This window comes from Linepithema humile, chromosome 4 (genome assembly GCF_040581485.1).
Source record: "Linepithema humile isolate Giens D197 chromosome 4, Lhum_UNIL_v1.0, whole genome shotgun sequence".
In the NCBI taxonomy this organism is placed as follows: Eukaryota; Metazoa; Arthropoda; class Insecta; order Hymenoptera; family Formicidae; genus Linepithema; species Linepithema humile.
This window is the reverse complement of record NC_090131.1, coordinates 6,628,019-6,640,022: the sequence shown is the minus strand read 5'-3', so window position 1 is coordinate 6,640,022 and position 12,004 is coordinate 6,628,019. Positions and strand designations below refer to the sequence as shown.

At 33.8% G+C, this 12,004-nt stretch overlaps 2 protein-coding genes and 1 long non-coding RNA gene across 5 annotated transcripts; 2 read left to right on the top strand and 1 right to left on the bottom strand.

The window, feature by feature from the left end:
* Positions 1-5: 5 nt before the first annotated feature.
* On the bottom strand, positions 6-2,661 carry LOC105677735 (odorant receptor 13a-like). 2 transcript variants are annotated; one of them, XM_012376564.2, is made up of 9 exons: positions 2,515-2,661; positions 2,280-2,402; positions 2,043-2,160; positions 1,720-1,984; positions 1,198-1,374; positions 642-732; positions 437-573; positions 246-378; positions 6-157 (listed from the first exon to the last, which is right to left on the bottom strand). In XM_012376564.2, exons 1-9 carry the CDS (start codon positions 2,659-2,661, stop codon positions 107-109), a joined length of 1,242 nt encoding a protein of 413 aa, XP_012231987.2. In that variant the 3' UTR covers positions 6-106. The 2 variants fall into 2 exon arrangements, with proteins under 2 accessions (XP_012231987.2, XP_067209605.1); XM_067353504.1 differs by having other exon boundaries at positions 277-378.
* LOC105677749 (uncharacterized) lies at positions 2,499-4,383 on the top strand. Of its 2 annotated transcripts, none has more exons than XR_001101598.2 (3): positions 2,499-2,767; positions 3,015-3,213; positions 3,312-4,383. It is a non-coding gene; the product is annotated as an uncharacterized lncRNA (long non-coding RNA). The 2 variants fall into 2 exon arrangements; XR_010889816.1 differs by having other exon boundaries at positions 2,499-3,213; positions 3,312-4,007; positions 4,192-4,383.
* Positions 4,384-5,127: 744 nt separating this feature from the next.
* Positions 5,128-10,832, top strand: LOC105677624 (uncharacterized). The gene is made up of 18 exons (XM_067352890.1): positions 5,128-5,569; positions 5,876-5,995; positions 6,123-6,237; positions 6,367-6,628; positions 6,821-6,943; positions 7,024-7,114; positions 7,332-7,468; positions 7,601-7,733; positions 7,825-7,863; positions 8,383-8,565; positions 8,766-8,885; positions 8,994-9,111; positions 9,204-9,474; positions 9,624-9,746; positions 9,832-9,922; positions 10,100-10,236; positions 10,445-10,577; positions 10,696-10,832. Exons 1-18 carry the CDS (start codon positions 5,414-5,416, stop codon positions 10,744-10,746), a joined length of 2,403 nt encoding a protein of 800 aa, XP_067208991.1. The 5' UTR covers positions 5,128-5,413; the 3' UTR covers positions 10,747-10,832.
* Positions 10,833-12,004: the final 1,172 nt, after the last annotated feature.

Sequence of the window (12,004 nt, the reverse complement as noted above, 5' to 3'; positions counted from 1 at the left end):
AATAATAAGGTGGAAATTAAATAAATATTTTATTAATTGGTTATTTTTATTCTTTGGGAAGGTGCATGAAATATTAATTTTTTTAACACAACGAAGATATCAAAATTTATCGGAAAGATAGTAGTACCGTAAAATAGGACACTGCCGATTGCACTATCTAAATGGAAGATTAGGTACTTAATATAATATTTAAATATAACAATAAATAATAATAATAATAATAATTCTATTACGAGTATTCGTACCGAACTAAAGTTTTCTAGCGACATTACGAACATTTTTCCAGCCATCATCCTGCATGGTGTACGGCTTCTTATTAAAATCAACTTAACGTTCTGCTGGCTCTCCAAAGGCAAAGCATACCAACAGCATGCATACCTGCAAACCTATCGCGTTTAAGATCCGATGTACGTATAACAGTGTTTCAATTACTCACGTTGATTCATAAACATTCGAACTTTCATCCATTACAAACTGCGCCATCAAACTGAGAAAAAACAAATGGGACAGTGTACCACATATATACATAAAGGACATCATTACCAATTGCCAATTGCCCAATCTACTCACTAGCTAAAGAGGAAAAAAAGAATATTGTTCAAGGCATAAAAATTCCTTTCTTTAGACATTTTTAGACTTACTTGAACTGCCAAGAAAGTTAGGAGAAATAAGTTCCAACCTAGTATAGCGAAAAAAGCCCATCTATAAATGTTCTGAAGTTCTTGCACATATCTAACGAAAAAGATTTTAAAAGTTGCCACAACGTTGAAAAAAATTTATAATTTTCGAGCCATTGTGGCGTGTTATATTTTATAGAATATATTTCTTAATTTTAATTAATTTTCTTTATAATTAAATTTATAATTAAATATATATTATAATTTTTTTTATTTTTTAGGACATCCTTTTTAGGATGTTTTTAAGACATCTTTTTTGGGATATCTTAAAAACATCTTTTTTAAGACATCTTAAAGTTTTTTTTTTTTTTTAAGGCGTCTTAACGATATCTTTTTAAGGACGTCTTTAAAACGTTTTTTTTTTTAGACGTCTTTAAAATGTATTTTTTTAGATGTCTTAGAAACGCACACAAAACATTAGGTCTATTTTTTAAATTACAAACTTTTTAGCTAATTTTGAATTGTTTTTCTTTCAGCAAAAAAAGTGCTTAGTCAAGGACAAATACATAAATATACTGACTTTATCGCTTTCTGGTGACTAATGGCACATTTTTTTATGATAGCGACACTTTTTTTTAATTTTAGTTGCCATGGCTCATCTTCATATGCGTATTTTGAATTATAATTTTCAAAAGGTTGCATGATTGAATTTTCAAAAGTTTGTTCGATTGTATTAGCAGTGCTTTCCAATTTATGTCTGCAAATTAAATCAACAATTACTTTTATTTTCTGCTTTATATGTATATACAGTTTATATAATTTATTTGGAATAAAAAAATTAATTAAAGTTTCGTGAGCCTATTTAATTTTTTTTTAATATAAAAGAAGTAACTTTTTTTACTGAAAAAATTTTTATTTAATGAAAACTGTTTGGATATTTATTGAGTATTATATATATATATATATATAATCAAAGATATTTAAAATGCTCGCAGAATGTGAGAATATTTTTAACAAATATCTCGATGTTTCAGATCATGCTGCCAATTAATAGCTTACTCTTCGAATTTCAAATATCGATTAATAGAAGCTGAACACTTACCGCACACACACAAAAAGATAGCAAGCGTAAAGGATAAACATAGCGTACAACAGATCCGCTCCAACGATATTTAATATACATGTCACTGATGTTGTATTGGTATGTAGCCATAACCATAGCCAATAGGCTTGTTGATCAATACCGAAGTATTCCATCTCGAAAGCTAAATGTTTCTCGCGCGTTTCGTTCTCTGGTGCAATTATGTCCATTATCGGCACGATAACAGGAGTTAGGATAAAAGACAAGATTCCGTTACACAACATAGCTGAAAAGACAGATGTAACATCACACACATTCGCTACTCCTTATGTCAATTGTCTTACTTGAATAAGCGATGCTCAATGTTCTCGTTCTTAACGAGTATTTCACTAAAATCTTATGTTCCTCTCCTTCCGGATTTATCTCCCAGTCCATTTCGATTTGACGTAATAACATTTCTATCTAGCATTCCATAGGTATGTTGATTTTTAATTCGGAATTTATTTAAATTTTGTTTATACTTTGTGCCCGGCAATTTTGATCAATAAACGTATGCGCGAATGTAATAATTTAATTAGTACCTTTGGTTGAAATGCAGCACTAGTAATGACTTTAGCCAGGCTCATTAAAATGGTCACCATAGGCGCTATACCTGCGCACACAGTGTCTAGATCTACCCCCCACACGTCATACAATTTCTTTATCTGTGTCGAAAACACACACAAATAATGAATTTAAATATTTTCGCAGATTTCCTGTCACATTCTAAAAGTTCGAACCATATATTACTTTATAAGAAATACACGCTTCCTTTACCTGCGGTGGAAAGAATGTCAACATTATGAACACACTGAGCAACTGCTGAAATCTTCTTCTGGACTGCGATAGTAACGGCCATATACCGACCAGCGAAGTAAAAAATTTCGTTACACGGTAATAACGCGTGTTGAATATCGAAGTCATGTTTTTTCGCACGCATGGGACACTTCTTTGCGAGGGGACGTATCATCCCCTTGCGAAAGTAACCGATGGGGAGGATAAAGCTATACACAGATGTCACAAACAATACGTAGGCATATGTCGCTTTGACAAGCTCTACTTAATAGAATTAAGTTAAGTATAGCTTGTCTGTAAAGCCAGTGGCACATGCTGCGTTTTTGTCTGCTGAATTGGTTACGAGCTGGTAAAATACTAGAAATGTACTACACAGCGTACAGCATTTTTAGCAATTTACTAGTTCGCAAGCAATCCTTCAGGCAAAAACGCATCGTGTGCCACTGACTTAACGTTAGAAATATGATTTTCTTATGCTGCAGTAAAAGTTACGAAAATGCAAATCAGAAGCGGAGAAAATGATAACGGGGAAAGAGAGAAATAAACATGTGGTACAATGTCTCGAGCGAAAAAAGAGGAAATGTATTTATTCTGCAAAACTGAAGAAATAAAATTATAAGTGTAAGAACTTGATATTGCAACATGAAACAAAATTGTGGAAGACGCACATTTGTTAGGAATGTATGTATCGTTGCAGTTTGTTTTTGAGTGGTTTATTTTTATACAAAAATATATGAAGATGATTATCGATATTTATTTCTAATTATTGAAATTTTTAGGATAGTTAAATATGTGAATTAAAGAGACAAAAGTTGTATTACTTTTAACAAAAGAAGGGCTACGAAAACCACAGCGCGGATGTCATAGTGCAAAATAATAATTTTTTTATTATCCAAAAATACAAAATAATACAACATTTTGCTTTAATTTCACAATCAGAGGGACATCAGCTATTTGAACATAAGTTTCTGCAAAATGCAAAGCACAAAAGTTTTTGTCGCATATCGCTGCGTCAATTTTTTACCAAAAACATTATAATGTAAAAATCCAACAGGTACGCATCGCACATGAATAAACGCAGTGTGTGGGTGAGCGTGCGTAGCGCGCATAAATTGTTACGTAAAGCCGGCTATACACGTTCCGGTACACCTGTCAGGTATGCCTGTATAGGTCCCCCGTAGCGTGTAGATGATAAAAGTGTATTTATTTTGATTTATGCAGGTGACTGGAGCAAATACGAAAAATCATATACCTGCGCCGGAGTGGCCTGTGTAGATAAACCGGAGCGTGTATAGCGGCGTGGCAAACTCAATTCAATCACTGCGTCGCCAGTGATACCATTTAGACTTCTTTTGCCGAAAAAAGAGCTTTAAATAGATTTCTTCATCTATTCGTAAATAATTATGCCAATCTTTAGAAGCAAACTGTAATTTATTTAGCAACAGAGAGATGATAAAACGGCATAGTTATTGCAAGTACGTAAACATTATTTACCTACGTTCCGGTAGGTATACTTGACAGATTTATCGGAACGTGTATGTATAGCCGGCTTTAGGAATGTATGTATTGTTGCAGCTTGTTTTTGAGTGGTTCATTTTTATACGTAAAAATATATAAAGATGACTATCGATATTTATTTCTAATTATTGAAATTTCTAGGATGGTTAAATATGCGAAATAAAAAGACAGAAGAATTATTATTATTTATAACAAAAGAAGAAGGACTGCAAGAACCACAGCGCCAGATGTCAAAGCGCAAAATAATAATTTCTTTATTATCAAAAAATACAAAATAATCAAATGTTTTGCTCCAATTTCCGACTCTCTCACAATAAGAGGGATATAAGTTATCTGAACATAAGTTTCTGCAAAAAAAGTAAAGCATAAAAGTTTTTGTCGCATATCGTTGCGTCAATTTTTCACCAAAAAAACGTTATAATGTTCTAAAAATCCAGCACGCATCACATATGAATAAATGCAATGTGCGTGTAAGCATGCGTATATGTAACATGCATATATTGTTATGTAATTATTACGCTACTGCAAATAGATCGGCAGTAGTAAAATCGAGCGAGAGTCGGCCGGTTCTGCCTTAGATCACTCAACATATGATTGATACGGATTGATATAATCGTCAATATCTTTGCATAGAAAAATTGTAGAAAATTAAAACAAGTGTTTTTTGAAAGCTAAGACTTCCATATTTTTTATAAACTTAGACTTATTTATCTTAAATAATTTATTTGCAAATAAATATTATAAATTAGCTAAAAAAAATTTAATTAACTCTTCCAATATGACAGTGTAAGAATGAGAGAAAATTGTTGCCAGCTGACACATCAAATATATATGTACTGATTTGTACGTTCTCTATATTTACAAAGTTAAAATAAATCTTAAATTTTACTAAACACAAAACAGTACAATATCGGCATTATCCATCAACCTTATTAAATATATAATTTTTGTAAAACGTATTTATACCACATGATTTTATGCTAATAACATTTGATGTATTTTTACTTCTTGTTTGTTGTGTTTATTGCTCACGACAGCTTATTTCATTTCACAAGCACGAGGCACACACTGTAGTTTGACGTGCGAATGCATTGTAGTTCGACTTGCGAATCGTTTGGGCGATAGAATACGCTATTTCTATACTGCACAAGAATCGATTATGTAACCAATTATGATGAAAAGGGGTGATGAAAAGGGTTACAGTGTCCGCGCGAATAATTATCTCTCACTATTCCGTGATGGCATAATTACGCTCATCCATCTTGCGACATAAGGAATTGTTAATAATGTCCGAGTATTTCTCGCTTAGCAGCGAGCACTCACGAAGAATCGTTCACAGTTTGCATTCTTAGTATTTCTGAAAATGACCCAGCGTAAGGACATTTGGCAAAGTCGATATTACACGATTCCTAGATTCTACATGACTTTAGCAGGACTATGGCCGTATTATCCGATTTGCGACAGATACTTTCACTTCGTGCCGATATTCACGATTTGTTCGATCATCCTAATACCTCAGGTACACTTCTTATTAAGAATAACGACACTTTCTAAATATTACGAAAGTTTGTACTTTTATGTAAACTTTTTTATGTAAAATGTACATCTTATATTTTATATATTTTTGTATGAAAATTTGCAAACATTTTAAAGCATCTAACAAGAAGGTAATTCTTAATTGCTAATTAATTCTTTTCGTACAAAAATGCATTTTTTTCTTTACACGATATAAATATTTTAAACCTCAATCTCTAGCTTTTAATATACCGATAATTAATACTATCAAAATATTATATAACATTGACGATAGCAATCTATATCATAGCTATTGTACGTGCTCATCGCCTTGACGGATCTCGATGATCTGTTCGAATGCATACCAACGATATTGATCACGATAATATTCAGTTTTAAGTTAGCGAGCTTAATGATGAACAGTGAGAAAGTAAGTAAAGATTATATATACGATTCCACTGATGCAATTAAAATTACGTAATTAAAATCTTTATATTCATTTTGATAATACATACTGTGCCGATATTGTGAACAAACACGCGAGTGTACATTTATAGATAAAGGCTTGTCTTAAGACGATAGAAAACGATTGGTTGTCGTTGACAAATAGCGAGAAGGCTATTCTGCAGCAACACGCTGTGTACGGAAAGTATCTGACGATATTTTATGCAGGTGGGTTGTAAGAAAAAAATTTCGGTGGAAAACTTCTCGTGGGGAGTAAAGCCGGAAATTTATTGGAAAATTTGCTTCGAACGAATCTTCGAGTGACACTCTTTGTATGACGCGTACACCGATTTCTAGCCTTTATGATGCTGACGGGATTTCTCTACATGCTCAAATCGATTGTGTTGATACTGATAGAGGATAGTTCGAACTCGACGAAACTGGCCGTGACGAAGCTGCCCTTCCGCGTGGAATACGGCTACAAAATAGACCAGTATTTTTACCCGATATTGGTCCATTGTTATCTGACCGTATTCTCTCACGTGACCGCCACGGTCGCGGCTGATACCTTGTACATTTCCTTGGTCCAGCATGCCTGCGGGATGTTCTCAGTCGTTGGGTAAGAATACCACGATCAAAAATAGAGACTAAAATAATAGAGCGTTGTAAACAATGTCATGTGAATACATTTGTGACACATTTTCCGTCGAATCTCGATCCCTCTCGTTCAATCTGGGTAAAATCGATCATTCTCGTTCTGCAATCTGGAAATATAATTTGCCAAGAGCATTATCATTTTAGTGTCTTCCAGACATTCGCTGGAAAATATTGGCAAGGATAGTGACGCTAGTTTTATTCTGAAGCCTGACAAGATAAAAGACGACAATTACAGCGAGGCTTTAAAATGCTTACGTAAACATCTTGATATAATAAAGTGTGTATAATGTCGTATAACAGCATGTACTTTACATGTAATTTTTTTATGATTTTTTATCACGTCCACTTGCATTGCAGATTCGCCGAATTGATTGAGTCTACATTTACAAAAATATTCCTGGTTAGCATTAGTTTAAATATGGTTGGTGGTAGTATATGCGGTATACAAGTAAGTGTTGATTTTTTTATGTTATACTGAGCAATGGAGATTCTCATAACAAACATTTTAACGTTTTTCGTAAATTTTTAAATAAAAATTAATATTTGATAAATATTTAAAAAAATTAAAACTTGAAAAATATTGTTTATCTTATTTGGATACATTTTTTGCATTTTTCAAATATAATGACAATATAAAAAATTAATCCGAAAAATATATATTTCAGGTGTTGATAAATTTAAACGACGCGAAGGATATAATAGCACCTCTCGCTATTTATATCGCTCAACTCGGTCATCTTTTTCTGCAGTTTTGGCAGGCTCAATTTTTATTAGATTACAGCGCAGTTCCATACGAATCAATGTAAGAAATCAAAATTTTCTTAGTTCTCTTGAAAGCTCATGTTACCTGTTAAAATACGATCACGAAGAAGAAAATGCAACAAGTTCCTGGTTTTTATTACTACTTACGCATTAATCGTATTTCGAAATGTAGTTGCAGGGGAAATTGGTATAATACTTCGGACAGATGTAGAAAACTTCTACTGTTAATTATGAGTAGAACCATATTACCGTGCAGAATAACTGCTGGTAAAGTGGTAACTTTATCCATCGAAACCTTCAGCGTGGTGAGCAAATTGTATCATTATTAATTTTTTTTGCATTGTATCTGCAGTTTTTTTAAAGAAACGCCATAATGATGCTTTTATTATTCCGAAGGTTCTGAAAACATCAATGTCTTATTTTACGATGTTGCGCTCCTTCCATTGACGATTTCAACGCGCACCTTGCTAAGAAAACTCTTCAGGATTATATTAACACACGGTGCTTTATAATAAATTCGCGATGATTAATTTAGGCTTTTTTGATTATCAAAAATATACGATAAAAATTTCACACACTTTTTACTATGCTTGCAAATTGTAATTGTCATATCAGAAAAACAGCGCTGCATTCTTTTCGCAACAATCGATTTAATCGCGCAGGACGAAATCTTCACGGTCGCGACGTGAATGTCCAATTCAGCCAAGCGAATGGCAAGCACTATCGATTGCAAACTATAGTGAGAAAGGGTTAGTTTGCTCTTAGAAAAGCCATGATCAAAAGACTGACGCATTAGCGTCAGGAAGGGAAGTAGAGTAGTACATTGCGGGGAAATAATTGCTTATTAATTCCGTAATGTCGTAATTACGATCGCACGTGCTGTGACACAAGGAATTGTTAACAATGTCACCGCATCTTACCGAGTAGCGAGCATTCACAAAGAATCGTTGATAGTTTCTAGTACTCTTAGTATTCCTGAAAATGGCCGAGCGGAAGGATATTTGGCAAAGTCGCTATTATACGATTCCGAGAGCATACATGAGACTGATAGGAATATGGCCTTACCATGCGATTCATATTAAATATCTGCTCTTTGTGCCCATGTTTACGTTCTCCGTCAGTATTCTTGTACCTCAGGTACACTTTTTTTATTAAAAAAATTCGACGGAGAAAAGAGCTATTAAAGTGAATATCGGGGTGTACAAAATTTTATTATCTATTGATACATCGCTGCTTTGTATTGCTGGATAATTAAATTTTCTTACATCCATCGATCGACGCATTTATGGTCACCGAGATACACGTCAATATATTCCGCAATATAAATTTTATCATAGCTGCTGTACCTGATAATTGCCGCGGCAAATCTCGACGATGTGTTCTCGTCCACCCCCTCGATATGGATCACTATAATATTCAGCTTTAAAATAGCGAGCTTGATGGCAAACAATAGGAAAGTACGTGATAATCGCGTGCGAATTCAGTGACGCGATCAACATGAAGTATGTAATTTTCGGTGTAAGGATAGTTGGACCCGCGGGAAATACGCGTGCCTATATTTATAGTTAGAGACTTGTCTTAAGACGATAGAGGACGATTGGTCGTCGTTGAATACGGATGCGGAGAGGGTTATATTGCAGCAACACACTGCGTACGGCCGGTACATCACGCTGACATACGGAGGTACGTCCTAGAAAGATACAAGTTTTAGTAGAGAAATTTCTTTCTCGGAATTTCGAACGATTGCTACGCGTAATGTGTACGTCGATTTGCAGTTTTCATGCAGTTTGTGGGAATTCTCCTCATAATTAAGTCGTTCGCGGTGATACTAATAGAGGATACCTCGGACGCGACGATATCCACCCTGGTGGCAGGATCAAAACTGCCTTTTCGCGTGGAATACGGCGAAAAATTAGGCCAGTACCTGTACCCAATGGCGATACATTGTTACTTGGCCGTGTTCGCTCACATCAGTATCACAATCGCGGTCGACAGCTTCTACATTGTTCTGGTGCGCCACGCGTGCGGCATGTTCGCGATTGTTGGGTAAGAATATAACATGAACGACGAATTAGAAATCGAAATCACAGATGGATAAATTAAGATAGCGTTCGCTGTCCCGAGTTGAATTTGAATAAAATAATCCGATTTCGATAATCTCGTCGAGAGAGCATTGTCATTTGAGCGATTTCCAGACACACGCTGGAACACATCGGCAAAGATAGCGATGATAGTTTTGAGCTGAAGCCCGACAAGGTAAAAGATCATAATTACAGCAGAGCTTTGAGCTGCTTGCGCAGGCATCTGCATGTGATACAGTGCGTGTTAATATGTTTTTCATAACAAAATATATAATATAATCATAATTGCTTTTAATCATATTCAGATTTCGTAATTTCGCAGATTCGCGGAACTGATCGAGTCCACCTTTTCAAATATATTTCTGGTCAGCGTTTGTTTAAATATGATTGGTGGCAGTATGATCGGTATACAAGTGTGTATTTCTCACGCTTTACTTTGCAATAAAAATTCTTATAATAAATAAAAAAATTTGTAACTAATTAAGAATTCATATGCTCGACGAAAATGTTATTTACATTTTGTAACAAATAATCCGAAAATTGGAGAAAATGAAAAGAAATCTTGAGAAGTAATCAAATGTATGTTTTAGGTAATTTTAAATTTAAATGACGCGAAAGATATCGTAGAACCACTTGCTATTTATATTGCTCAACTCATTCATCTCTTCCTACAATTCTGGCCGGCTCAATTCCTGTTGGATTACAGCATCGTTCCTTACGAATCAATGTAAGACTGTAATCTTGCTTAATAATTAATTTTTTATGTAATTATCACAAATCTTCCATAAGCGTCATTTTTGCAATTCTTGGAATGCTCCTTTTATTACAAATTATAAAATTACTAATTATAAAAGGGAACATTTTTGAATTTTTTATATAGGATGAATATGATTTCAGTTTTTTATTCTACAGCATGAATTTTGTTCTGATTGCAGTTGCAAGTCAGATTGGTATTACACTTCAGGGAGATGCCGAAAACTTCTCTTCTTGATCATGAATAGAAGTGTACTACCGTGCAAAGTAACTGCTGGTAAAGTTGTGACTCTATCCATTGAAAGCTTTGGAACGGTAAGCAAAATCATACTTCCAAAATTATATTTCCTAAAAATATTCTATATCCACGATTTCTGTAACTTCTAAATATACTTAAAAAATATATTTTATATAACGATTTCATCTCACGAAGGTTCTGAAAACGTCGATGTCTTATTTAACGATGCTACGTTCCTTCAATTGATAATTCCAACACGATTCAGCTGCTTAACAAAATTCTAAAATTCATATTTACATTGTTTATCAAATGTGCGTGATAGTTTAGCGATGGGCCTGAGTCTCCATTATTTTATAACATAAAAAATGTGCAATGGAAAATTTCACACCGAGAAATTTCATCTTTTATCACAATCAAAAGTCATAATAAATCATATTGAGAAAAAATACTGTTGATTTTTTTGTTTTACAATAATCGACTAAATTATTTGTGAACAAAACCTTTATAGCAACTTGAATATATTTATTTAACGGACAGTAAGTGCTATTAATTGCTGACATCGTGGCTAGAAAGGGTTGATTATTTCTATTAGAAAATAATTATGTAATTATCTCATAGTGACATAATTACGAGCGTATTGCGACACAAGGAATTGATAATAATGTTCTCGGAGCTCGCTGGATTCACAAAGAATTGTTGATAGTCGCCACGAGCTTAGTATTCTTGAAAACGGTCGTGCAAAAAAGCATTTGGCAAAATCACTATTACAAAGTTCCCAGAAATTACATGGCATGAGTAGGTACTACATCTGTTAATTGGTTTAACCGAGGTCAACGATCTGATCGAGTGCGTGCCGTTGATAATGATCACTATAATATTCAATTTTAAGTTAATAATGATAATGAAATGATGAAAAAGTAGGTAATGCGAATTCAATGGCAATTAAGGTCATGTAAGTTCTTGACGCGGTTTTGATAGCAGAACTATTAGTATGAAAGGAAATACACGGGTCTATAGATGAAAGTGTGTATTAAAACTATAGAAAAGGACTCAAATTTTTACCTACTCATCTTTGAAAAAAAGTATAGTAGTTTTCTAATAATTAAATCCTTTATAATATTTTGTATATTATTAACATGTAAATTTATGAACTTTAATAATTTATACATGTATACATGTTATTCATACCAATTTGTAGATTTAATGTTGACGTCAGGATTCTTTTATTTAATTAAGCCGGTTATCGTGACGTTGTTGGAAGACGATGACGTAGCTGTAATGATATCAGGAACATCGAAATTGCCTTTTCACGTCGAATACGAGAAATTAGATCAGCATATCTGTTCGATAATGATTCACTGTTATGTAACCATATTCGCATTTTCAGTAGAATCGCTCTTGACAGCTTCTATTACGTTTTGATCCAGCATACCTGTGGGATGTTCTTTATTAACGGATAAGAGTTCAATATTGGTTCAGAAACTGACAATGAGAATTTTAGATA